Raw genomic sequence first — 26543 nt, 5'->3', positions numbered from 1 at the left:
GGGGGAAGATAAAAACCCAAGCCTGGAAGAGGAGAATGAGTGGCTGAGGATATGAGAGCCAGCAGCTAAAGAACCTCGTGCTGAACCCAATTCTTTTTTCCTCCTTATTCACAGCAGTGAAGTTACATGGTGTATCCCAGCAGACAGTACATAGCCGTGGGCACAGCTCCCATCCCCATGCTCGTCCCCACCTCTGCCCCACACCTCTCCCTACAGCCAGCACAAAGCCCCAAGGGCTCACACCAGACCCATACATGCTCCCTAGGAAGATATTTTTCCTAAGGACTGGCCTAACTTGAGCCAGTCTTAGCTCATACTCGGCCCTGCAGCATGCAGCAACACGGGGCTGTGAGCCTGCTGTTGTGTTCTGAGCTCAGCTCAAACCTTCACATCTCCCCGGAGGGACCAGGACTGTCCCATCCGCTGGCCAGGCTGTGCCTGGCCACAAAACAACCCACCCGCACTGCCGCAGCACAGCGCAGGTGCTCTGCACTGTGCTGCCAAACCTCAAGGTCTGGCAAGACCTTGCAGCTCCCACCTAAGTTGAAAAAATACCCCCCGGTGTCGACCCCCTGCAAAGAAACTATCCAAAGCCAGCGAGTGCCACAAATTATCCCACACCTTCTATAATGAGAGAAGCCACCAATTAACAGCAGCACCAAGCACAGATGATGGTCTGTGAACCCAGCAGGTTGGCAGCCAGCACGTCCTCTCACAAACCTGAGGTACTGAGTGATCCGCACGCTTTCCAAGTGGGTCCGTCTCCCATCAGTCAATGGGTTAAGGTGCCCTGGTTTAATAACTAAGGGCTAAAAGTCCTGCCAAACCTACTGTGGTGTTAGCAAGGTGCCCAAAATTGTGGCAGATCGATTCATTTGCTGAGCCACTGCTTGAGCGATCGGAAGCCCTGAAAAGCCGTCATCTGGCCCTTAATTAACCCAGATGGCAGAAGGGCCATGAGATCTGCATACAGCCTCTCAAATGAGTCACAACTGATACAGCCCATCAACCAATAATTGGGGAATAAAGCCCACAGACAGAAAGAGGAAAGTCCTGATGCGTCTCCCACACCACACGCTGCCAGGCAAAGCAGCATGCGGGGATCCCAACACCATGGGGCCCAAGAGCACCGTGCTCCAGAGAGCCAGGGGGACTTTAAGCAGCACAAGCCCAGAGATCAGCTTGAGTGAGGATAACACCTCTGGTGTCCCTCCCAAAACACCAGCTAAGCACCCTCAGACATGCTGAGGACCTTGTTCTGGAGGTGTCAGGAAGCACAGCTGAGCTTTGTCCCATGGCATCAATCCCACTGACAGCTTCCTGCCACAGAGGGGAGGTTCCTCTCCCAGGAACGCCAGACCCTGCACAGCTCCAAGGCCGGATGCCTCCCATCGCCACCACTGAGCTCCCAGACTGGCTTGATCTGAGTAAGGACCAACACCTCTGGAAAGCCCCTCAAGGTCCCAAAGTGTCAGGTCCGTTCAGTCCAGCAGCCTGAGCGGCATGGGAAGCAGCCCACGATCCCATGGCCAGGCTTGGGGGCAGAAAACCAGATCAAACCAACTGCTTATCTGAAGCACCCATTTAACATCCCACACCCCAAGTGAGAGCGGACAGCAAAACGCCATGTGAGCCCCCACTGCTACAGGGGGATGGTATCCCTGACAAGTTTTATAACTCGGGCAAACTCCATATGACATAAAGCACCCGCAGAGAATGAGAACACCTGTAATACAGTTCCTTTAAGCAAAAGCTGTTTCACAGACTCCTTTTTATGACCTTTGGGGTTTTTTTCCCCTCTAAAACCTCCACAGAGGGGGCAGCAAGCACACGATATCAGACCAGGTACCCCCCTGTCTGATCCATGCCCAGTTCCCAGCTTATTCTGTCTCAGCAGAACCTGGTACCAACCTCTTCCCTCCGTGTGCTCTGAGCCACAGCACTGCCCGCATGGAGGCCAGGCCCCTGCGGCCCCAAAAAGCAGGCACTGACGTCGTGCCCAAGGCAGTGACAGCTTTCAGTCCCCAAAGCCGCCCGCTGCCCTGCCACACTGCGCCCCCAGTCCAAAAAGCATTTCCTCCTCCACCCAAAAGCAGCGGCAGGGCAGGGGAGTGAGCTCCCCTTTTCCCTAGCCACCCACAGCTCCCGGCTGGGTCCAGTGCCGGTGAGCTCCATGTGCCCTGTGGCTCTCGAGTCCTTTTACCCCCTGCCCCAGGGCCGCGCAGCTCCAGGCTCTGCTGCGCCAGCCGGGGCGTGGGGCTGCTCCGGCCGTACCTGTTACGGTCAAGGTGTAGGCAAAGGGGGATGTCCCATGCCTCGCAGCCCCAGCAGCTGCCGCAGGCAGGGAAACCTGCGCTTCCAGAGGGTTCTGCTCGCCAGGCGCGATGCCCGGCGGTGGCTCTGGCTGCCGGCGGGGACCCGGTCCCCCGGGTGCTGCAGGGGGGCACAGCTGGCGGAGGGGGGGGCAGACTCCAGGGCTGACCCCGCGCACCCACCCGGCTCAGACCCGGAAAGCAGGGCTGGGGCACAGAGCTACAGTGGGCACGGGGAGAGGCGCAGCCCCAGTCCCACCCGGGCTGTGCCCGCGGCTACACCGCGGGGCAGGATGCGGCCCTGGGACCGCGGCGGGGGCGGGGGGGAGGCCGCAGCCAGGCTCCCGGCTGGAGGGTGCCCCGTGTGCTGCAGCGCCCGGGCAGGGGGTGAGGCGGGGAGGGCGGCCGGGGGGACAGGAAGGGGGACACCAGCCCAGGGCAGGAAGGGCCCGGGCCTCGCGGGACAGGACGGCCCGACCCGGCCCGGAGCGAAGCCCGACGGTGGGGGGGGCCCGGCCCCCGGTGCGCACGGTCGGAACCCGCCAACAGCCCCCTCCGCCGGGGAGGGCCGTACAGCGGGGCCGCCTGGAGCAGCCGCCGGCCTCGGCTCGGTTCGGCCCGGCTCGTACCTGCTGCTGCCGCCGCCCGCTGCCGCCGGCCCAGCGGAAGTGAGCGCCGAGCGGAGGAGCGCTTCCGGGGCGGGGCTGGGCGGGGCTATGGCAGGGCTGGGCGGGGCTACGACCGGGATGGGCGGGGCTATAGCGGGTGGGTGGACATGGGGCGTGGCTCTGGCGTGTGCGCTGGGAGGGGGCGTGGCTATGGCAGGGATGGGGCGGGGCCATGGCGGGAGGGGCGGGGAGGGGGCAGGGCGTGGGGACAGGGGATGGGACGCAGGGGACAGGGCCCCGAGCATGAGGACACAGCGGGACACGGGCTGTGAGGCAGAGGGATGTGGGGACAGGGGCAGCACAGGGGATGAAGCCCACCCTGTCACGCCCCATAAAGCTGCGTCCCCCCTTTCCTAGCCAGGTGCCCCGGGCCCGGCGGGCACCGCAGCCACCTCCCGCTCCCCGGGGGGCACGGGGTAGGGGGGCCCCCACGGGGCATCGCGTGGCACCCCCACCCCTATCCCCCAGGCTGGGCCAGTAGCAAATGACCAGGAGCGGGCCACCGTCAGCAGCTCTTCTCCCTGCGGTTGGCCGGCGGGGGCTGCTCAGGGGGAGGCCGGTCCCCGGTACCCCGGAGGCTGCTGTGCCCCTCAGCAAAACAGCGGCTTTGCCGAGGGTGAGGGCGCTCGGCCGCCCTCTCCCCTCCCGGCGGGGAAGCCTCAGCCGCGCTTGGGCCCGCTTCCGACGCCTTTTGTGGGCTGAGGGGCCGGTGGGGCCCTACTGCCGCCGGCAGCGCGGCGCGGCGCTGCCCCGGCCCGGCATGCACCGGGGCGCGCGGGGGGCCGAGGCCAGCGCCCCTGCCAGGGCCGGGGTGCCGCGGGAATGCTGATTGGCTGGGCTGGACGTACCCGAGTTTTGATTGGCTAGAATCGTGTTTCTGGCTGCTGATTGGCTGAGTTCTGCTTACCTGCAGGATAGCTGAGCTGTAGGTACCTGCTGCCTGGTTGAGCTCTTTGTATGCTTATTGGCTGGGCTACAGCTGTGCTGATTGGCTAGCTGGCCTCAGTGTGCTGACTGGCCAGATTAACCACGAGTGCTGATTGGCCGGGCGCTGCTGCGCGTGTGCAGGTGGGCTGGGCTTCCCGCCCCCAAGGGCGGGTTGCGGGGGGCGAGGTGGGGGAGGACACCCCCACACACCTCCCCCCACACAGCCCCATACCCCCACCCACGCACACCCCCCACCCCCACACACCCCCTACACACCCCCCCATACCCCCACCCCCCGCACACCCCCACCCCCACACACCCCCCCCACACCGCCCCATACCCCCCACCCACGCACTCCCCCACCCCCACACACCCCCATACCCCCACACCCTCCTCACACCCCCACACCCCCCCACCCTCCCACATCCCCACACACACACCCGCCCCCCCCAGCCCCTTCCCGCCCGCGTTGGCTCCTCCACCCCCTCCTGCCTGCAGCCCCCCGGACCCCGCAGGGGCGTCCCCTGCCCGCGTGGGGCGGGGGTCCCGGGGGACCCTCCTGGCAGCCCAGGCCCCTCCCGGTGCAGCCGGCGGGAACCCAGGGCCCCGGCCCCAAGCAGCACCCGATCCCCGAGGGGCCGCAAAGTGGGGGGGGGGGGGTCTGCCCCTGCCGGGCGTCCGTGCTCTGTCATCCTCCCCGTGGGAGGGGGCTGCCTGTGCCCCCCGAGGGTCCCCACTCTCCTCCACGGCGGGACGGGGCCCTGCTCTGCCCTGGGTGGTCCCGGTTCACTGCCCAGGGGTCCGTGACCCCTTCGGGGGGCTGCCTGCGGGCCCCTCGCCCCGTCCTCGGGGGTCCCCGCTCCCTTCCCGGGGGTCCCCGCTCCGCCCTGGGAGCTCCCGTTCTCCCCCCGGCGGGTCCCCGCTCCCTTCTCGCATGGTCCCCGCTCCCCATCCCGGGGCCCCGCTCCCCACCCGGGGCGTGGCCGTGGGGTCCTCCCGCACCCGCGGGGCTGCGGCGGCGGCGCGGGGCGGTGCCGGGCCCGTCCCCGTCGCCGGCGGCGGGGCGGAGCGGCCGCCCCGAGCCCTATAAAGCGGGCGGCGGCGGCGGCGGTGCCGCAGCGAGGGCAGCGGTCGCCATGAGCCTGATGCTGGAGACGCTGCTGGGCCCCCCGGCGGGGCTCCGCAAGGAGCTGGGCCGCGCTCCCCCCGCGCTCCGCCGCCTCCAGCGGCTTCCACTCGTGGCCGGGACCGGTGGGGCGAGCTCGGGGCGGCGGCGGCAGCGCGGCCGCTTCCTCCACCGAGAGCCTGGACTCGCTGAACGGCGAACCGCGGGCGCGGAACGAGAAGGAGCTGCTGCAGGTGCTGAACGATCGTTTCGCCGGTTACATCGAGCGGGTGCGGGCGCTGGAGCAGCAGAACCGGGCGCTGGCGGCGGAGGCGGCGGCGCTGCGGCAGCAGCAGGCGGGGCGCTCGGCCATGGGCGAGCTGTACGCGCGGGAGCTGCGCGACATGCGGGGCACCGTCCTGCGGCTGGGCGCCGAGAAGGGGCAGCTGCGGCTGGAGCGGTCGCGCCTGGCCGAGGACGTGGCCGCGCTGCGGGGGCGGCTGGAGGAGGAGGCCCGGCAGCGAGCCGAGCTGGAGGCGGCGGCCCGCGGGCTGGCCCAGCGCTCCGCGCAGGAGGAGCGGGCGCGGGGGCCGCTGGAGGAGCGAGCCCGGGCCCTGCGGGAGGAGGCGGAGCTGCTGCGGCGGCAGCACCGGGCCGAGGTGGGCGCGCTGCTGCGCGGGGCCCGCCCCGAGCCCCCGGCCGAGCCCCCCGCCGCCCTCCGCCCCGGCGTCACCGCCGCCCTCCGCGACCTGCGCGCCCAGCTGGAGGGCACGGCGGCCCGCAGCACCCTGCAAGCCGAGGAGTGGTTCCGCGGTGAGTCCCCCCCCGCGCCCCGCGACAGCTCCGCCGGCAGCACCCCCCCACCCCGCGCCGGGAGGGCGTTAGGGCAACCCCGCCCCGGGGGGAGCAGGGCCCCCCCTGTATCTCCGGCGCTCCGGGAGGACGCTAGGGCAACCCCACCCCTGCCACCAGCTCCCCGGTGTCTGCGGGTGCGCTGCCTCCCACGCCCCGCAGTGCGTTTCTGGCAGAGTGGCATAGTCACTGCCCCGGCCCCCCCCCCCCCCAAGTTTTCAGGGTGCCGGACCTCCCTAATGCTGCAGGGTGTCCTACTGGTCCCTCCCCGCCGGGGCGAGGCCGGGAGCGCTTGCGGTGCGCTGCGGGGAGGGCATTGCAGCGCGGGAGGGAGGGGGGGGGTGCCACATCCCCGCCGCGGGGGGGGCAGCGGGGAGTGTCCCTGCTGCGCTGCTGGGTGGGGCACTACGGCACCCCGGGGCTCGGCACCCCGGGGCTCGGCACCCCGGGGCTCGGCACCCCGGGGCTCGGCACCCCCGGGCGTGCTGGGCGGCGGCGGGGCGCGGCTCAGCACCGCGGACAGCGGCGGCTCAGCACCGCGGACAGCGGCGGGCGCGGCACCCACGGGCGCACTGCCCGCGGGGGGAGGCTGCCCCCGGGGGCGCCGGGAACAGCGGGCTCTGTCCCCCCCCGGCCCCCGGGGTGGCTGCGGGGCGCTGCGGCAAAGCCCCCCGCCCCGCCGCAGGACCGTGCATGCGGCAGGGGCTGGGCGTGGCAGGGCAGTGGGTGCAGGGTGAGCAGGCAGCTCTTCAGGTCACGGGGGCTGTGGCAGGAGCTGAAGGGGAGAGGGAGGTTTGCAGCGTGGGTTTGCACCGGACAAAGCCCAGGGTGCCCTGCCTGGGCACCTTCACCTCCCCGGCACGGCGTGAGCACAGACGGGGCAAGGGCCGGTGAAGCCGGCACACCCAGGGAGCCGGCGCCAGCTCTGCAGAGGACACGTACACGGGGGGTGGGCAGTATTAAAGGGTTTGAGGTTCCCCAAGAAGGGGAGACTGCAGCCTCCCTCCCTCCCTGCAGCTTCTCCTTTTCCCTGTTGTAGTGAGGCTGGACAAGCTCTCGGAGGTTGCCAAAGTGAACACAGATGCCATGCGCGTGGCCCAGGAGGAGATCTGCGAGTACCGTCGCCAGCTCCAGTCCAAGACCACCGAGCTCGAAGCCCTCAAAGGGACCCAGGAGTCACTGGAGAGGCAGAGACAGGACTCGGAGGAGCGCCATCATGCAGATGTCCTGTCCTACCAGGTAACGTGGCGCAGTGGGCAGCATCCCAGACCTGTCTTTTGGTAGGGAGGGATCATTCAGCTGCCAGGGAGGAGCAGCGCTGGTGCTTTAGCTTCAGAGATGGTGATGACCTGTGGCAAATACTCAGGGTTGTGTCTAGAGCCACCCTTCCCCAGCTCCTGGTGATCTGGTACCCAGAGCCTGAGGTTGCATCCAGGCTGTTGTGTCCCTCACCCATGATGGAGCTGTCCCACATCTCTGTCTGGCCTTGAGCTGCCTGTGGTGTTGGTCACAAACACCAATGAACTATGCCCAGGGTTCAGGCTGTGTCTTGTGTCCCAGAGCTGGGAGCTGCAGCACAGAGGGCTGCACAATGTCATGGCCATGGACTGAAACACTGTCCCCAGGGTGATGCCCCATCCCCATCAGCCTCAGGCTGGGGTTTGGTGGCCACCAGATGCACCCAAGTCCTCGAAACATTCCCACAGCTTGCCCCTGCTGGAGGGAGCTCTGGGAGGGCAGGGGACACAGCTGGCCACAGTGCAGCTCTCATCGGAGGTGGTGCAGAGCTCACGCCAGTCCCCGCAAGGGACCTGGACACACTGAAACAGCCCCTAGATGCGTCCCCTTCCCTCTGTGTCTGCAGGGGGAGGTGGCTGCAGACCACTCTGTGAGGGCACCCTGGTGCTGCGTGAGCAGTCCCTCCTCTGGAGACCAGGGGACTGTTTAGGGGTGCCCTGTGTCCCTCTGCTCCTGGGGACTGGCACCCCCCATCTCACCAGTTGCTCTGTCTGCCTACAGGAAACCATCCAGCAGCTTGATAGTGAGCTGAGGAACACCAAATGGGAGATGGCAGCTCAACTCCGGGAGTACCAGGATCTGCTCAATGTCAAAATGGCCCTGGACATTGAAATTGCTGCCTATAGGTATGGGGTGGGCAAGGGGAGGGTAGAAGGGTCTCAGCCAGTCCCTAGTGCTGGTGTCTCTGGGGACACTCCTTGAGGGTCCTCACTAACACCTGGGCTGCTCTTGGTGAGAAAGAGACCTACCATTCATCCATCCTCCAAGACGACCATGGTGGGCAACATCCAACTGGGTGACCCAGCCCTGCACATGGCTTGTGGAGAAAAGGGTGAGGAAAACTGCACAACCCAGGGTGTAGGAGCAGAAGGGTCAGCCAGCAACTCCAAAGCAGGGCAAGGAGGGAGATGGAGCTGCAGGGCATGGCTGGCATCTCCTGGTCATGGGAGGAGGTGAGAGCTGGCTGAGAAGCAATCACTGACTGCCCTGCTCTCTGGTCTCTTCCTGGCAGAAAGCTCTTAGAAGGGGAGGAATATCGGATCGAGTCTGGCTTTGGGATGATCTCCTTCCCTGAGGTGGTCCCCAAGGCTCCCAGCATCACCACTGACATCAAGGTGAAGAGTGAGGAGAAGATCAAGGTGGCGGAGAAATCTGAGAAGGAGACAGTGATTGTGGAGGAGCAGACAGAGGAAATACAGGTGACTGAGGAGGTCACAGAGGAGGAAGAGGCTGAGAAAGAGGGTGAAGTGGAAAAAGCTGAAGAGAAGAAAGCTGAAGCAGAGGGTGAAGAGGAGGCCAAGTCTCCTGCAAAAGAGGAGGCCAAGTCCCCAGAGAAACCTGCATCCCCCTCAAAGGAGGAGGCCAAGAGCCCAGCTGTCAAGTCCCCAGAGAAACCTGCATCCCCCTCAAAAGAGGAGGCCAAGAGCCCAGCTGTCAAGTCCCCAGAGAAACCTGCATCCCCCTCAAAAGAGGAGGCCAAGAGCCCAGCTGTCAAGTCCCCAGAGAAACCTGCATCCCCCTCAAAAGAGGAGGCCAAGAGCCCAGCTGTCAAGTCCCCAGAAAAACCTGCATCCCCCTCAAAAGAGGAGGCCAAGAGCCCAGCTGTCAAGTCTCCAGAGAAACCTGCATCCCCTTCAAAAGAGGAGGCCAAGAGCCCAGCTGTCAAGTCCCCAGAGAAACCTGCATCCCCCTCAAAAGAGGAGGCCAAGAGCCCAGCTGTCAAGTCTCCAGAGAAACCTGTATCCCCCTCAAAAGAGGAGGCCAAGGGTCCAGCAGTGAAGTCCCCAGAAAAACCTCCATCCCCCTCAAAAGAGGAGGCCAAGAGCCCAGCTGTCAAGTCCCCAGAAAAACCTGCATCCCCCTCAAAAGAGGAGGCCAAGAGCCCAGCTGTCAAGTCTCCAGAGAAACCTGCACCCCCCTCAAAGGAGGCCAAGAGCCCAGCTGTCAAATCCCCTGAAAAGCCCCCAACCCCCTCAAAAGAGGAGGCCAAGACCCCAGCAGTGAAGTCCCCAGAGAAACCTGCACCCCCCTCAAAAGAGGAGGCCAAGACCCCAGCAGTGAAGTCCCCAGAGAAACCTGCACCCCCCTCAAAAGAGGAGGCCAAGACCCCAGCAGTGAAGTCCCCAGAGAAACCCTCAACACCCTTGAAAGAAGAGGCCAAGACCCCAGCAGTGAAGTCCCCTGAGAAACCTGCACCCCCCTCAAAAGAGGAAGCCAAAACCCCATCTGTCAAGTCCCCAGAGAAACCTGCATCCCCCTCAAAAGAGGAGGCCAAGACCCCAGCTGTGAAGTCCCCAGAGAAGCCCCCAACCCCCTCAAAAGAGGAGGCCAAGACCCTGGCTGTGAAGTCCCCTGAGAAAGTAAAGTCTCCTGTGAAGGAGGTGGCCAAGTCTCCACAGAAGGAAGCAGCTCCAGCCAAGGAGCCCACCCCCTCCCCTCCAAAGGAGTCAAAAGCCCCTGCAAAGGAAGAGCATCCCAAGGAGGTGAAGGGTCCCTCCAAGCCTGGAGCTGAGGAGGGCAGGAAAGAGGAAGCTCCCAAGAAGGATGTCCCAGCCAAAGTGGAGGAGAAGCCCAAAGAGAAGGCGGCTGCTGTGCCAGAGCCTGTGGCCCCACAGGTGAAGGAGACCACCAAGCCGGGCCCCAAGCCTGCGGAAGAAGGAAAGGCTGAGGAGGCTCTGCCAAAACCTCAGCAGGAGGTCAGCAAAGCGGCTGCAAAGGAGGCTGAGAAGCCAAAGGCCGAGGAGAAGGTGGAGGAGCCCAAAGCTAAAGCGAAACCCAAAGATGAGCCCAAAGCCAGTAAAGAGCCCCCCAAGGCCGAGGCCCCCTCCAGCAAGGAGGGCAAAGCCCCAGAGCCGGCACCCGCTGTGGGGAAGAAGTGAGCAGAGCCCCAGGCGCCAAAGAGCACCTCTGGGCGCGGGCGCCACTCTGCTCCCCTCTGATGGCTGGGCCCAGGGTGGGGACCCCCGACCAGGCCAGGCTTTACCTTAGCAATATGTCCGTGTGAGAGATGCAGCCCCTCGCTGCCCTGCCCCAGCAGTTTGGCCGATAGCTTCCCTAGCAGAATGTGATATACGCCGAGCGCCACATGTAAACACTTGAATAATAACCGAGGAGAAGAGACCCCAGGGGAACCGACCACCCTTCTCCAAAAAGTGCATTTATTTAATGTATGTGCAATTGATGGATGAGTGCAATGCAGAGCTCTAGCTGCTTGGGACAGGGGCTGGTGGGGTCCTCAGGGTCCTTCCCTGGCCTGGGGGTGATGACTGTTCCTCCGAGCGGTGACCCAGGCTGCAGCCAGCTTCAGTTGGGAGAGGCTGGCTGCTGCAGGAACGCTCACAGACACACGGTGCACTAGGAACCTCAGCCCACTGTTGTTTGCTTTCTGTGCAATAACCAAATAAAGTGCTTACAGAGACACCCTGGCTCTGCTGGCCTCCTGTCTGGGTGGGAGGGAGACATGGTGGGAAGGTGGGAAAGCCTGGCCTGGGGGGCTGGTATCTGTCACCCAGGGCTGGGGGGGGGGGGTGTGTGTGTGACATGGGGCTTTCTGGGGCCCCAGCTGCCTTCCCCAGAGGACAGCCCAGGCTAGCCCTTGCAGGGTGAGCCCACCCCATGGCAGGCACAAAGGGCCCTGTGTCCTGGTGGGCTGCCTGCACAGGGGCTGGAAACAGGGCCAGCCCCCGCTGCTCTGCGAAGGATTTCAGTGGTTTGGTTTTTGCCTTCCTTCCCTTTTTAAGGCGCAGCTCCCCGGGGGCTGGTAGGCCCTGGTTTAACCCGAGTGCTGCAGCACTGTGCTGACTGCAGGTACTGCACAGAGAGGGTCTGTCTCTGTCAGCCTTCCTGGGGCAGAAATCACCCACAGGGGAGAAGTGGAGATGCTGGCAGCCAGGAGGGATGATGGCCTTGGGAGTGGGGACAGGACCCACAGCAGGGAGCTGCAAGATGCCAGAGAGGGGGCACATCCCAACTTTCTGCCCACCAAGCAGGGCAAGCTGGGGTGATGGGATTCCCACCCCAAGCCCTGACCCCTCACACGGTGCCATGAGGTCCTGCCTCTCACAGGACACTGCTCTGCTCCCACACCAAGCCCAGGGAAGCAGCGAAGCCCCCCCCTCATTGCGGGGTTTGTGCCGAGTCAGCTAGCTCACAGCCGGCACAGGCAAGGACAGGCTCGGGCTGCAGTGCGGGCTCTGGAAAGGGACTATTTTTAGTCATCTGGGTTTTTAGCCATCTCAGTTCCGCGGTGCCGAGGCCCTGCAGTGGGGAGGGAAGGCCAGAGGCAGGCAGCGGCCCAGGCAAGGGGATGTACCAGCAGCAAGATCCCTGCCAGAGCCCAGAGACACAGGACAGGACTTGCTGCAGCCCCCATGGGTCCCCCCCAACATCCCAGTCCTCCACACAGATGGGGCACACACACGCTTTTCCTTCAGTCCAGCATTTAATCCCTTTGGCTAAAAAATCTTCATATGAAACCCAAAACCTCAGAAAAGAAACTGAAATGGTGGGATGGGGATGCTCCAACCCTGCAGACAGGACGAGGCCCAGGTCAGAGCCAGTGCCCAGGGGGTGCTCAGCGATGGCTGAAGAACCCCTGAGGGTAGTTGAACTTGAAGGGCTTCAGGCGCATGGGCCCCCTGGAAGAGAAGGAGAGGCTGACCCACAGGCATCAGGAAGCCCATGGCACCCACAGAAAAGGCCTGGTCCCACAGTACTGCCGAGCCGCGGGGAGCAGATCCCCACAAGCAGCTAAAGGAGAGGCTTCAAGGTTGGCACCAGGTCAGGCGAGGCCATGCTCCAGGGGACAGCAGTGCCACCAGCGTCCCTGTCACCACCCTCAGCCCCGGCCCAGCTCCTCACTGCCCCAGGGTCCCCCATGACACCAGGCTCTCACCTGACAAGACGCAGACACATCTTCTCCTGGGGAAACTCCTTGGGCCCCTCCACGCTGGGGTCGTGGGGCTCCGTCTCCAGGTAGACATCCAGCACCATGCACAGGCGCTGCAGCTGGTTGGTGAGGAGCTGGTAGCCCGGTTTGGGCCCCCACAGCTCCTTGTAGTTCACGTTGACCTCGCTCTCCATGGCCTGGCAGAGGGACCAGTATAGCACAGGCTTGGGTCTGTGCTCTACCCTCCCAGGACCCACAGCTGCATCCAGCAGGTCTTGTGGGCCTGCCCTCAGCTACCTGGCCACCAGCTCACTTATGGACACAGAACCACTAGGAACACCCCCCAAAAGCCAGCAGTTCTCCAGCCTCCTCTCCTACTGCCCCGAGTTACCCGAATGTTGTCATCGTTGCTGCTGGTTCGCTCTCCTTTCCAGTTCAGGCAGAGGCTGAAGACAGGCGGCAGTGTAGAGTAACCAGGGTTAAGGACCACAGCGGCCTGGAGCTTGGCTGAGCAGGGCAGGGAAGAAATGTCACCCACAGCCCACAGGGCCTCCAGCTGGGGGGATTTCCCATGAAGACCCCCAGAAGCTGCCCTGGGGCTGTCCAGTGTAGGAATTAGCAACAGCCAGGGGACGGAAATGTGCCTACCTGTTCCTCTTTCTATCAGGGCCATGTAGTAGAGGTGAGTGTCTTCAGCCAAGCCGGCCTCTATCACATCTTTAGTGTAGGGCAGCTCCTGCGAGGAGAGACAAGAGGAGAAGTGAGCAGCTGCTGGCGCCATGCGGGAGCTGGAAGGCTCACGCTCGGCACCTACCGCATAATCTTCATAGGGAATAGCAGCCCACTTCACCAGGCGCGAGACAATCTTGGCAGGGAAGAGATGCTGGCACTCACTGGAGACTGGCACAACGCCGTGCTCTGAAACCAAGGACAAGGCCACCTGAGCAGGGCTGGGGACAGAGCTCTGTCACTGTCCTGCAGGTGGGGATGCTCCAAAACCTGGGGACATCATTATCCTTCCAACACCTTTGTCAGGTGCCAAGAGAGGAGCAGTGGAGGCCTCGGCTGTGATCCCACTGGAGCTCGCAGCCTTGGCAGCGCATACCTGGCCTTCTCAACAGGCACAGGACATGCGTGGGTGTGTGGTTCACCTCCCACCATGTCCCAAATCAATTCCCGGCGCAAGGATGGCCAGTCCCAAAGGGGTGCTGGGCATCAAGAGGGGGCACAGCCTTCCTCTCCCACCAAAAACAGGGCAGCCCTTGCAGCCCCGCTACTGCCGAGGACAGAGGGAACAACTGGGAACACTGAGGGTGGCACTGCAGATGTGTAGCACCATTAAAGGTGACATCAGTCAGCTCTCCTCTGCAAGAGGACCCTACTACTGCACCCCCTGTCCCCAGGCACAGGGTGGGGAGCCAGGCACTCACCAAGGGACGCAAACTGCTTGTGAAGAGCCAGGCGGGACTGCAGCCTTGTCCGCAGCAGCTTCACAGTCAGCTCCATGTGGCTGGCACTCAGCGAGTTGTCCGCAGTGACTGTGTGCTGCAGGCAGGAGTGGCCGTCACCATCGCATCAGCCTGTGGGCCCTCACTGGGGACCCCATGGTCCAGAAGCCACCCCACCCAGCCACAGGGACAGGCACACAGTTGAGTCACTGCTTAGACTATCACATGCGACAGATCAAATACGTTGGTGTGGCCCTGCGGCACAGATTTACCCCAACTGAGCCTATCCCAGCCAAGGCTGCACCAAGGTCTGGGAGCGGCTGAGTGCCAGCAGGAGCTCTGGGGTCTGCGGGGACAGGACAGGATGTGACAACCACCCCCAAAACCTCCCAAAGCCCAGCTTGACGTTCTGGGGGAGACAGGAGGGGAGGAGGTGTGACATACCTGAGGTTGATCCTTGGGGAAATGCAGGCCGCCCAGCTTCTGCACCCACACATAGGGGTGCCCCAGCTCTGTCACGTAGTCACTCAAGGTCAGGATGCTGTGGGGACAAGGAAGGGTTATGCCACCCCAGATCACGCCCCCACCATCCCCCCCCGACCTGCTCTGCGAGCCAGCCGGAAGGAGCAGGTGCTTCTTTCACCTGCACCCCAAGCCATGCCCGGTGAGCCCACCCGATGCCCACTGGCAGGACACCGGCTTCCCAGCCACTGAGCCCTCCAGGACACACTGGAGAGGGACATGCCGTGCCAGGAGCAGGGCACTCACACCAACTGCCTGGGTGAATCTGCCCCAGCTGTGTGGGGCAGTGCCCCACTCACCCCACTTTATCGAACTGGAACTGGTTGGCCGGGTTGGGTGTTTTCCTCCCATGGTCTCCTGGATAGAGGCAGTTGAGGAGGGAGTCTGGGGAGAGCAGGTCACTGGCAAGAGGAGGGAAGAGATCAATCAGCAGCAGCCTGGGCTCCATGTCTCTCTAGGGCAGCCACTAACAGGCTCCGAGCCCAGAGAAGGGGATTACAAGCTCCATGAGTTGGGTTTCAAGACCAGAATGGCTTTCCCCTAATTCCAGTCTGAAAGGAGATCTGTCTCCTCCTTGGCTGCACGGAAGATAGAAATCACAGGGCACCAGCTCCCCAGTTTCCCAGGAAGCTGCTCAATCCAGTGTGTTAACTCCAAAACCGCTGATGTGTATGGAGAAAACAACACCAGCATAGGCAGGGCACGGCCTGATGGCTGTTTGCCACCCAACAAGCTTAAGCAGAGGAATTCTGCTTAATGAAACAAAATTCTTCATGTCTAACTGTACTCGCAAGCCTGACCAAGCATAAAGGGCTGTAGGATTTGGGGTTTGGCTCAAAGCCACAGCCTCACTGGTTGTGAGGGAGGGAGCACCCTGCATGGGAGCCCTGCAGAGATACTCCAGCTACTGTCACAGAGGGGTTTTGGTACCTATAGGGAAAAGAGAACCCCAAGAGGATTGAGCGGCCTCATATGGGACAGGCTGGGAGGCAGCACTTGCTTCCAGGTAGCCCAGACCAGCCTTTCCCACCTCCCTCTTCCTCAGGCACCTCTTCCTGGCCCAGGGAGGGCCACAGGAGAGCCAACAGCTGATCAGAGCTCCCTGGGCAGGCTCCCACAGCTGCCATTTCAGCTACTCCTCACACAAATCAGGCTCCAGCAGTCTCTCGGGAGCCCAGGGAGAGGCAGCTGCATCTCCGGCACTCAAGACAAGGTGACCTGCAGAGCAGGCAGGTGAAGGAAGCTGCCAGGCACAGGCTGCAGGAGGGAGGAAAGCAGTTCAGCTGCAAGAGGGTGATTGAATGTGACAAGGAGAGGTTCTCCCCCAGCTCCTGACAGGTGTGGCACTGCTCCCCTAAGAGGTTCCCAACCTCCCTGCCCCTGGCTTGTCATGACAGAGGGAGAGGAGGGGGATGCTGCCTGGGCTGTGGTGGCCTGGCAGGGCTCTTGGCAAGGCCCTGGAGCGAAGGGCAAGGATAATGCAGGGCAGAGGATGTACAAGATGAAAGCCCTCCCCAAAGGCAGAGATGGAGCTGTTGCTCTTTGGCAACTCCTTTGCTCACCAAAAGACAAGCCAAGACAGCACTTTGAAACTGCAGCTCTGCACAAAGGCCCTTAAGGTGCCACAGGCAAGGCACGGTGAGGGACTGAGGTTAAAACCTCACCTGCTGGGAGCAGGCAACTGGGCGTGGAGTGCCCCTGGCCCACTGGGCACAGGAGCTACAGCTCAGCAGAGGGACATTGCCACCACATGCTGCTCTTGGCACTACATCGCTCTGCCAATGGGTCACTCTGAACAGAGCATGGCAGGGCATTCATGGCAAGCGGAGGGGTCACTGCCTGATGGGCTCAGTGCCCCCAGGGCTCTCCTTACCCAGCACTGATGGCAGTTGTCATCTCAACAGCAGTGGTCACCTTGGCTTTCACCGTCATGACGTTGAGGTTCATCAGGTAATAGAACGTCAGGTGAAGCACGTTCTCATCTGCACCAACAGAGAAGGGCAGCATTGCTGTCTGCTCTAGCTCGAGCACTCTGCAGAGGGGCATATATATACATGCCCCCCCTGCTAGGACAACACCAAATGGTGCAGAGAGGCAACATGGGGAGTAACTGGCAACCGATGCACTGTAACCTCTAACACTGTCCCATCAGTATTTGCCAGGCATTATCTGTCAGGCCCAAGACCCCACCACAAAAGAGAAAAGCTCCCAACTAGAGAGAGGAAGTTTCAGAGCAAGGTCACCCCACTCACGAGGGCAAGAGGAGCTCTGGAAGACAGAGCTGATAAACCACCTTGTTCAGTCTACCCTGGAAGGCCACGCTCATTCCTCTGGGGCAGCAGGGCTGAGGGCAAGAAAGCCTCTCTGCACCCCAAGCTCTCCCCGAGGATCCCACGCTGCTGCCAGGTTGCTCCCTGACCTGCTGTCATGCACCCTTGCGCACTCTCCACCAAGAGCCACCAGTACCTGCCTACCTTTGCACTTCAGGTCGACAGTGACAGACAAGGGGTGCCGCTTGAGCATCTCCTTGCGCTTGTCGTCCAGCTGCACACCCAGGGTGGGCCTGCGCCGCTTCTGGGGAGGGTGAAACAGAGCTGTCAGACCCTTCATACTGCTCCTCAGGAACCCTCGGCCCCGACCCTCCTCTCCCACTGCTCTTCCCTTTCCACCAGTCTAGTTCCCCAATCCCCCAGCACAGCAGCCACAGAGCAGCGCTGAGGAGGGAGGAGAGCTGGAAACCCTTGCCCTGCTGCAGGGCAAGGACAAAGCAGCTCTGGTTCCTGTCATTCCTTCAGCTCCCAGGAGCACCCCTGCCCCTGTGAGACAGGGCAAGGACCTGCTGGCCTCAACAGCTTCCCCACCTGAGGGGCAGAAGCTGAGACCCTTCCCTTCACCATTCCCCACAGCAACAGCCTAATACAGCAGGTGCTGCTGCTTTGTGTGGGGAGTGGTGGCAGAGAACTCCTGTGGGCTTCAATGCTGGGGGCATCCAGCGCCTACGGCCTCTCCCCAGCATCCAGAAGTTACAACTTGTAGGACCTAAACACCGCCTCGAGGGAGCACTGAACAACCTCCGGTGCAGAGTTCAGCTTAACGCTTTTGGCAGATGGCAGGGGACAGACACACAACCCTCCCCACTGGATGCCAGCCTCCCCAGCCTGAGGCTATTTATACAAAGTGGAACAGCTCCAGCCGGAGAGCTGAGAGGCGGCCACTGCTGCCGGATGCGATGCAAGCATGGTGGGACATGAGCCAGGTAGATTTGTACCCTCACTCTCCTGCATTCGGGACAGGAACTGGAAATGGCACCTCTCCCCTCTCAAGAAACAGCTGCATTTAACATCAGTGCACCTACACACACTCTCGCAGTGTGTAGGGACTAGTTCCCAGCCCCACTCAGGCCCAGCTCTGCCAGCACCTCCCAGTTAGTAGGCACGGATCGGTTTGCCCATGATACGGCATTGGGAGAGGACCCAGAAGGGGACAGTGGTATCCCTTACCGTGGTCTGCTCCTCCTCCGCATCAGAATCACTTTCGTCATCTGTGCAAAGAGAGGGGAGTAAGTGGGACCGCCTGGGGCTCAGCAGCTTTCCCACTACCAGCCCCTTCTCCCAGACCACAGCTCCCCAAGACATCACCATCTCCCTAAAAGCAGGGCCCTAGCAGGATGCAGACACACAGGAACATGCCTCCAGTACCAGGGGTCACTCCAACAGATGAGGGGCTGCGAACAACTCTCAGGAAGGGGAGCTGGGGACAGAGGGGATCAGCTGCCAGGGACTTTGGCCAGCAGCGCAAACACCAGGCACTGCACCATTTCAGCACCCACCCAAAAACCCACCCGCTTCTCTACCCAACTCCTCTGCCTACAAGCACAGTGCATCAGGCATCCTGCCTGTGGCAACACCACCCCAACTCACCCTGTGAATCCTCAGGTGGCTTGTACAGGGCTTTGGCTTCCTCTACACTCCCCTCAATGGCCACCACAAGCTTCTTATCTACAGAGGAGACACAAAAACTAAGCTACAAACCCCACTTCTGTATGGGAAAGGCAGTTAGAAGCAGACCTGCCCCAGAAAGCTCCTGGTTCATGGCTGCATGAGGCAAAGTCTAGTGGCAGAGGATGCTCAAATGAAGGGTCAGTAGGAAGAGGCACTTGTCCAGATGGCTCCATAGGGCCACCGCAGGGCTGGATCTCCTGCATAGGATGGGATCAGAGGAGGGAAAATGCTGGGTTTTGAGGGACTGTCCCTGGAAACTGTAAATGCCAAATCTTTATCAAGAGCCAAGAGGGGTTGGGGTCTGGCTGGCACAAGCAGGGAGCAAGGAGCTGGGTCATCAGGGCTACAGGTACTCATTAGCAGGGACGTGGTGTGGCCAAGTGCCACAGCGTGGTCCTTCCATGCTCCTCTGACACCTGCCCCACTCCCAGAGCGGCATGAGAGCAGGTGGGATTGCAGCTCTCATGCTATGCTATAGCCCTCTCTGCACAGGAGATGCAGACAGCCCAAGGGGATCTTGAGCCCTGCTGGGAAATCCCTCCCGACTCAGGGAGGCTTCAGAAAGCCCCTTGAAATACAAAGCTGCCTAAGGGGACGAAGGTTTTCAGGTGAGCTGTGGGGAAGGACCTCTGCAAGGGCAGGCAGAGGTACTGCCTGCTCTGGAGTCACCATGGGTGGCACAACGTAGCACCCACCCATGGGGTGACAGCCCTCGGGAGGCCGCATCAGCACCGAGCCAGATCATAGGCTGCAGGGATGTCCCTGCCGACCTTGAGAAGGGGGGGCAGAGGTGAGAAGCAAGCTTCCCAAGCAGTTCTTCCAGTGAGGGAGCTGAGCAAACAAGGTTTCAAATGCTGCTGCCTCATTGTACTGGCCCCGGGGCCACCCTGCTGCCCTGGAATCCCGCAGCAGAGCAGATGAGACAAAAAGGACCTCCCAAAGTGTCCCCAGACCAGTGCTTTCTGAAAGCAGGAGTGAAGTCTGGCCCATGGGGGGAACATTGCCCCCCAGCCCTGGCTGGTGACAGCCCCTCGTGGTGTCACCGAGGACTGCGCTCCCCCTTCAGTGCTCACCACAAGCCTGACCGTAGGCACTGGCTTGAACGAAGAGGACGTAGAGAGGCGGCGGGAGGTGTCGGGCTGTCTCATACTGTTTGTGTGCCTGGTCGAAGGGCATGAAGAGATACTCCTGGACAGGCAGGGAGGCCTGGGGGAACAAGAGGGCTAACCTTTGCCACTGCAAACAGAACAGTTCACCCTCCTCACACCCTCCTTCACCCCAAGCTGGCAAGTGGGAGACTGGAAACAAGCACAGCAGCCGCGGTGCAGGGTTAAATGCAGCCATGGGCACGGCGAGCCCCCAGGGAAGGGCTGGCAGCTCTCCTTTGCTGGAAAACTTTTGGATCTGAAAATAACCCAGTTCCTTCTCCTGTTCTTCCCTCCTGAGGCAATCACAAGGGGCTAGAACTGTGTATCGCTCTCCAGGGAAAGGCCCACTTAATGACTCCTGCATCCACAGTTTTGCAGGAATTGCCGCATAAACAAGGAGACTCCAGAGGAGTCTTGGCACGAGGCAGATCTAGCCCTCGTCCACGCTGACTGGGAGTGAAACATCTCCAAAGCACAATCAACCCGGGCATTGCAGCTCTCTAACACAGCCCTCGGAGCATGACTCCAGCTCAGCCCCGAAGGCCTTCTCCCCTTCCTGCAGAGCTCAAGTACCTGCATGATGCTGTTGAGTCGAGGCTGGAGGCTGCTCAGATACTCCTTCTTCACCTCAATCTCCTTCAGGATCTTCTCCTTGCTGGTCAGGCACTCCTTGTACTTCTCTGCCAGCCTAGGGGTGGGAATTTGGTTACCGCCACACATCACAGCTACAAAGCCTGCTGGGGCCTGCCTGGGTCACAAGCCCCAGCTCTCCTGATCTAACAAAAGTCACTGCAGGAACCAGGAGAGCTCAGACATGGTGACAAACAAAGACCTCCTAATGCCAAGGGCAAGTGGAGGCAGAAAGGAACTGATTAGAGCTGGAAAATGAACAGGGAGAGAAAGTGGAAGCTCAACCTTGTGCTGTGCTCTGAGAAGGGACAGCAGCCAGATCTTCCCTCAGCAGACCCACTCCCACGCCAGCCTCTGCTGCCAGCAGCCACGCCAACGGAGCCCTGCTGACCCCACCAAGCTCCTGAAGAGGCTTTTCCACTTCGTATCACCAGAGTCGCTTCATGTCACATCAACTCCTTAGTCAAACTTGTGAGACTTGAGTTTTAATACACTAGCAAGTCCTCCTCTGTAACTGCATAAGAAAGCCCAGGAAAACGCACGTTCACCATGACCCTCTGAGCACTCGATATGCTCATGTTTAGGGGGAACATGTTAAATCTCCTTATTGCTGCTGACTGCACCCTCTTGCCCAGGAGAAAGCAGCAGCAGGGAAAGCTGCATAAAGAGGTGTGCTGCCCAGCACAAGCCACCACCACGGCAGGGGGAACGGTGGTCTCGGGGGCTCATGCACTCTCCTCTCAGGACCCTGCTCCCCACCAGACAAGAGCACCTGCAGCACAGAGGACCTCCCCACCCCGAGGGGGAGCGACAGACCTGACATTGCAGGACTGAAATGCTTCTGTTTCCAAGCGAAACTGTGTTTGTGTTGGGTCAACACACCCCAACAAGCTCCGACACAACACAGTTTTGAAGTTCAGCTTTCAGACGCCTCTACTGAGCTCCCGAGCTAGTCAGAGCAGCCAAGATCCCTGTAACGCCGTTAAAGAGGCACCTTTCAGAATAGAGTCCAAGACAAATCCAGCGCGCCACAACATGACAGTTACAGATGGACACTAACAACCTCAGCAGCATCAGAGAGTGCCCCAAAGCACTACCAGCATCTGCTCTTGAGGCAGCTGAAAGGGCTATTTCCCACAACAGTGGCGAGTAGTGAACGGTGGCATTCCCTAGATACTGTGGGGTGAGGGCTGGGAATTGCAAGGCTTCTCAGCAACTCAACATGCAACTGCGGGACAGGCTCAGTTCAGCTTGTCTTTGCCCTCTACACAGTTTACACTGAACAACCATTTTTAAGGAGAATTCTCAAGACATCTCTGGGTTGAATGCTCCTCTGCAAGTGTGTGCTGCAGGCAGAGCTGTCTGGAGGATCTCAGCTGTAGCACAAACAGCTGCCTTCCACCAGACAAAAGAAGCCGGGTTTGAGCTGAAGGGTCTGGGAAAGGCAAAGCATGAGGCATTAGAGCCATGCAGCACCCACCTGCAGCACCTCTTGCTAGTCAGCTCTGCTGAGCTGCCCTGCTCACACAGCACCTACCGGCAGGTTCAGACTGATCTTTCTAGAAGGCTGGTCTCAGCTGCTGCCTGGGTGGAAAAGCTGCTGGCCATTATCAAAACACAGGAACATTGCATCATGTTTGCTTTTTGCATGGGCCAGGAGTCGATGGAGCAGCTGAGTCACCAGCTGAGGGACCTGGGGAGTTAGAGCCCGCACTGAGGTGGTGGCTGCCAGCACCAGGACAACAGCACCCGTCACAGGGCAGTGCAGATGAGACGGGCACTGCACAGGCAGCTCTCCACTGTGGCAAGCGTTAGGAGCACAGGCAGGCAGGAACAGCAGCAGCACCAGGCTGTACCACCAAGCCAGGCTGGCTTAATTTTGCTCCTTGCACCACAGCACATTAGACAAAACACTTTGCCCTACGTGGCACATCTTGCAGAACCAGGTTCTGGATGGAAGCGCATAACCGCCCATCCTTCAATATCACCCCTATGGTGGGTGGCATCCCTGTTCCTTGCTGTAAGAGCCTCCAAGCAGACGCTGAGGAAACATCAAGCTACAGAATTAATTTTCTTCCTTTGATAGCCAAAAGCCAGAGCCGACGTTCATTGCTGATGTTATGCCATAAGATAACGTGGGCTTATCAGGAGAGCCAAGATGTCTTTCCTGTCATCACCCAGAGCACAAGGTGCAGTCCCAGCCAGTCAGCCTCTCTTGCACAGCGGCTGTGGCTGGCTCAGGGCTCTGCTCGTGCTGGTTTGGAGATTGCTCTGCTCCCCAGGGTCCCCCAGGGCTCTCTTTCATCAGGCAGGTGAAAGAAAACTCCCTGTTCTATGAAACAAGGATCTCACCAAGTCCAGGTCTATACAAAGAGTGATCCTCCATGCTGAGGGCTCAGTTACACAACAAATCTGTCACTTGTTGTATGCTGATTATTTCAAGAGAACGTTAAAACCTGTATCACCCATGTTTACTTCACCCAGTAGCCATGCAACTCACTCCGGGGGTCTGTTCGGAGTGCAGCAGGCTGACACCGAACTGAGACGTCACTGACCCACCTCTTGCGCTGCTCCAGCTCCCAGTCCAGGCGGGCCAGGGTCTGCTGGTGGGGCTCAGACAGGGTGATGGCAGGCCGGCTGATTTCAGCGGGGGCCTCTTTGTAAAACTCCTCCAGGCTCACCAGTTCAATTTCTTCATGTTTTGACCTGCAAGGACAGATGGATCAGATCATGGAAGGGTGGGAAATGCCGCATCAGGGCCAAAGAACCACGCCTCACAGGAGAGCGGTCAATGCCAGTGCCCTGTGCCCCAGCTTCACTCTGCTAAATGAAACACCACAGCATCAGTGAGCTGAACCACAGCAGAACTCAGCAGAGGAAAGGTCTGAACAGGGTCTTTCCGTTCATGGAGACACCTTCCTTGCACAGTTAACCAAAGCACTGTTTAGAGGCATCAGCCTAAATACAGCCCTCCCGGCAGCAGCTCAGAGCGCTGCCTATGCAACACGCATGATGGAATGCTTGACTTTTGGAAGAAAACTCCTGATACATGGAGGCCAGAGAGTCCTTGAAGAGACCAGCGTGGCCACATCTTTGACATTTACACATTTTCTCCTCCACTGTCCCTCTATCACAATAGATGTCTTCTTCCCTCCTCCCTACATGAGCCTTTTCCCTTGTGTTCCAGCACAAGAACTCTGGGACACTCCATCTCCCGTGCATGGTGGCATCTGGAGCACCTGCTCTCCTCCTGCAGCGTGCTGAGGCAATGTGGCAAGAGATCCCAAACATTGGAGGCCTCCACCCCATCTCAGACACGCAGTCGCTCCCTCTCCTTCCCAGCCAAACTCACTTGAACTCCAGGCATTTAGTGATCTCTTTCTGCAGGTGCATCACTTCATAAAGCAAGTTCTGGAGCTGCAGGTGATACGCGTCAACCTTCTGCTTTGCCTGAAACACAGACATAGCCAGAGCAGGGGATGAAGCTCTGTTACCTCCTTCCCTCCCAGCAAACACACCCCGAAAGGGAGTCACCAACACACCCTCCTCCTCACCATACCAGCTAGGGACAGCGGGTTTTAGGGTATGCAACAATTTTTTTAGGGAAAAAAGACATTTTCAAGGGCTGGGAAACCAAACAATCGTGACATCAAACTGATTCTGCTCCCTTCCAGCACATTTCAGGGACAAAGCACAGAACAAGGCAGACCTGCCGGGGCACACAGGCCGAGTCCCCTCCCATCCCTGTGCCTCAGTTTCCTCAGTGGTACAATGAAAATGAGCGTTGTTCACTAACTGTGAAAACCTCTCCAAGAAGTCTGCATAAGGAGCTTTGGGGCCAACCGTATACATGGTTCTCAGGCCTGCAGCACACCAGGCTCTCAAGACAGAGCCTTCTGACTCCCCGTTACATTTGAGACAGAAGCAGATACCGCTCCTTCATCATTCATTATAATTACAGTTTCCGCTGCACCACAGTGGAGTCTCCTGATAAACATCCAATTCGAAAATCAGGACCTGACTGGTGTTTAATTCCTCCCACACATCCCTACACAGAACAGGCAGAAATGGCACCATCTCTGACCCCACTAAATCCTGACCTGTATTCATCACCCCCCCAGCTCCCTCTATACCTCGTGTGTTTGATCTCTCCCTTTCTTCAGCCGAATATGAGCCAATCGGTTGAGCTTCTTCAGGGTCATGAAGTGGACACAGCTCTGAATCCGCCGCTCGTCAATCTCCGAAGCCTGAGCGGCAGGAGAGAAGTCTTTGAAGCAGGAGAGACACCTCTCACCACAAAGCCCCTTTGCTGCAGGCGCTTCCTGCGAGTCCTGTCACAAAGGGGGCTCCACGCTTCACTAAGGAGCCACAATTAATGTCACCAGGGCTTCTGAGGGAGCCTCCCACTGCCAGACTCACAGGTCACCCACTAGAAATAAATGGGGGGGAGGTTTCCAAGCTCACTCCAGTGACTTTTCGCGGCAGTAGGAACAGAGGTGTTTGAGCTGGAAGCGCCCACGATGCTGTGCAGAGGACAGTGCGGGTGGTTGCAGCACAAGCCCTCCCCAGCCACAGCCAAGGCTGACAGGCCTCTGTGGGACAGGAGAGCCCGGCCACCCCTCTGCAGTCAGCAGTGACTCAATTCCTCCCCCAGCAGCCCCTGACCCATCAGCACAACCCATGAGGAGCCCAGACACGCTTCAGAAGAACTCAGTCTGCATAATGTCTACTCAGTCAAGACCAATGCCTCAGCTAAATTGTATTTTACTTTATTTAAGGGAGGCTGTTCCATTTTCCTGACTCTCTCCAGAAGACATCACGGCTGCTGCTCCCATTCCTCTCAGATTAAGGAAAAACATCAAAGAACAGAACACGTTAAATCAAGCACTGAGGCTTCTCCTTACGTTGTCCTTGATGCCTCTGCTCTTCAGCTCCTGGATTTCTGCCATCAGTCTCTGAAGCTCCTGGCAAGTCTCTCTGTAGAGTTCGTAGTCTTTGATGGGGTCACGGAGATCCACCTCGCACTCCTCACTGTAGTACCTAACATCCTGCAAAGACAGAAAGCACTTTCTATGGCTCATTCCTTCTACATTCTCTGGAAAGAACACTGGGAAACAAACTGCTGGGTCTCAGTTCCTGGCTCTGTCCGTTAATCCCACGCCCGAGGAGACTTTACACACAGGAAAAGGACTCCATTAACAATCCTGGACACAAACACCACCAGGCGTTAAAATGCCTGGGGAGTTCATGTCGCCTTGTACACAGTCATTGTAAGTTTAAACCAGTATCTGTCCTGCACCAGGTATATCCAAATTACTACAGCAGATAAACTGGGGAAGGTGACTACTACTTCAACCCCAGTCTCCACTTTGGCTGAATCCAGGTTACCCTGCTGCTCACGGGAGTGTTTTAAGGCAACCTGCAAACCCACATGGGACATTTCAGCCTTGTACTTACTCTCCCTATGTCTCAAGAGAAAGGTTTGACTCCCTCAATGCTGTGTTTCCTGAAGGAGACAGGAGCAAGTTCAGAAATTCACAGCAGGAGTTTCAGAGGCACTGGGAACTGGCTCACCTCGGGGGGAACAGCCCCACAACTTCCCAAAGGGGAGAATAAGTCCAGCAAAGAGCAGGTGTGAGAACAGCCCTTTGTAAGGCAGGAGGACACAAGCACCCTGCCGCAGCAGGCAGGCTCTGCCTGTGCATGTGGGCAGCCAGGAGCCCTACCTGGTCAGCATCGGCCTTGCCCCGCTTGCCCTCCTGCAGGCCCCCATCCGTGCGGATCACCTTGGGTTTCCTCTTCTTGCTGGAGTCCGACGACATGGCGCTGCCAGTCAAGGACTGGGGGACGAGAGGCAAAGCCGTCGTCCGTGGGGCCCCGCAGCTGCCTGGGATGGGGGCTATCCCGGGCTCCCTTCCGCCAGCTTGCCTTGGCCTCCGCAGACTCCCAGCCCAGCGAGCCCCTGCACCTCCTCCCCACCCTGCACCCCCCAGCCCCTTCCCGCCCAGCCAGGCCCAAGCCTTCTGCCCCCCAGCCTCCCCCACCCCGCCTCTCAGCCCCCCCCCCCCCCCGACCCCCAGCGCAACGAGCCCAGGGGCCTCCGCTCCACCGGAGCCCCCCCAGACCCCCAGCACACGAGACCAGGGACGCCCCCAACCTCGGCTCGGCCCCGGCCCCCCCGGGCCGGCCGCTCCCCGGCTCACCGCGCCGCCTGCCCCGGCGCCGCCCGGAAGTGACGCCCGCGGAGCGAACGAGCGCGGCGCAGAGCGGCAGACGCTGAAGGGGCCCCCTAGCGGACACCACCACCCGGAGGACTGCGTGCCACGCGCGGCAGGGGGCGTGGCCCCCGTAAAGGGGCGGGGTCACGGGGGCAGCCCTGGGGAGCGGCTCCCCCCACGGTGGGGACAGCCGTGGGCTTGGGGGGGTCCTGGTACAGAAGGGCACCTGCAGGCATGGGGGGGGTCCCCAGTGGCACTGGGGGTGTCCACGGGCTTGGGGGGGAACATGACCCAACCGCGGTGTAT

At 60.5% G+C, this 26543-nt stretch overlaps 2 protein-coding genes across 2 annotated transcripts; one reads left to right on the top strand and one right to left on the bottom strand.

The window, feature by feature from the left end:
• Positions 1 to 5043: 5043 nt before the first annotated feature.
• On the top strand, positions 5044 to 10261 carry NEFH (neurofilament heavy chain). The gene is given in 6 exon segments (XM_075718940.1): positions 5044 to 5106; positions 5108 to 5825; positions 6904 to 7103; positions 7884 to 8008; positions 8395 to 8971; positions 9311 to 10261. Coding segments are annotated over 6 exon segments (2634 nt in total).
• Positions 10262 to 11810: 1549 nt separating this feature from the next.
• On the bottom strand, positions 11811 to 25951 carry THOC5 (THO complex subunit 5). Its single transcript, XM_009488581.2, has 19 exons — positions 25746 to 25951; positions 24924 to 25067; positions 24153 to 24266; positions 23372 to 23469; positions 22579 to 22725; positions 19963 to 20077; positions 19315 to 19447; positions 18161 to 18238; positions 17741 to 17781; positions 16715 to 16814; positions 16114 to 16222; positions 14540 to 14641; positions 14163 to 14259; positions 13701 to 13815; positions 13085 to 13188; positions 12919 to 13006; positions 12662 to 12777; positions 12277 to 12467; positions 11811 to 12019 (listed from the first exon to the last, which is right to left on the bottom strand). The coding sequence occupies exons 1-19, from the start codon at positions 25839 to 25841 to the stop codon at positions 11956 to 11958; spliced, it is 2052 nt and encodes a 683-aa protein (XP_009486856.1). The 5' UTR covers positions 25842 to 25951; the 3' UTR covers positions 11811 to 11955.
• Positions 25952 to 26543: the final 592 nt, after the last annotated feature.

The sequence above is a fragment of the Pelecanus crispus genome, chromosome 11 (assembly GCF_030463565.1).
Source record: "Pelecanus crispus isolate bPelCri1 chromosome 11, bPelCri1.pri, whole genome shotgun sequence".
Taxonomy (NCBI): Eukaryota; Metazoa; Chordata; class Aves; order Pelecaniformes; family Pelecanidae; genus Pelecanus; species Pelecanus crispus.
The sequence above is the reverse complement of the archived record's forward strand: the minus strand, read 5'-3'. Positions and strand labels throughout refer to the sequence as shown.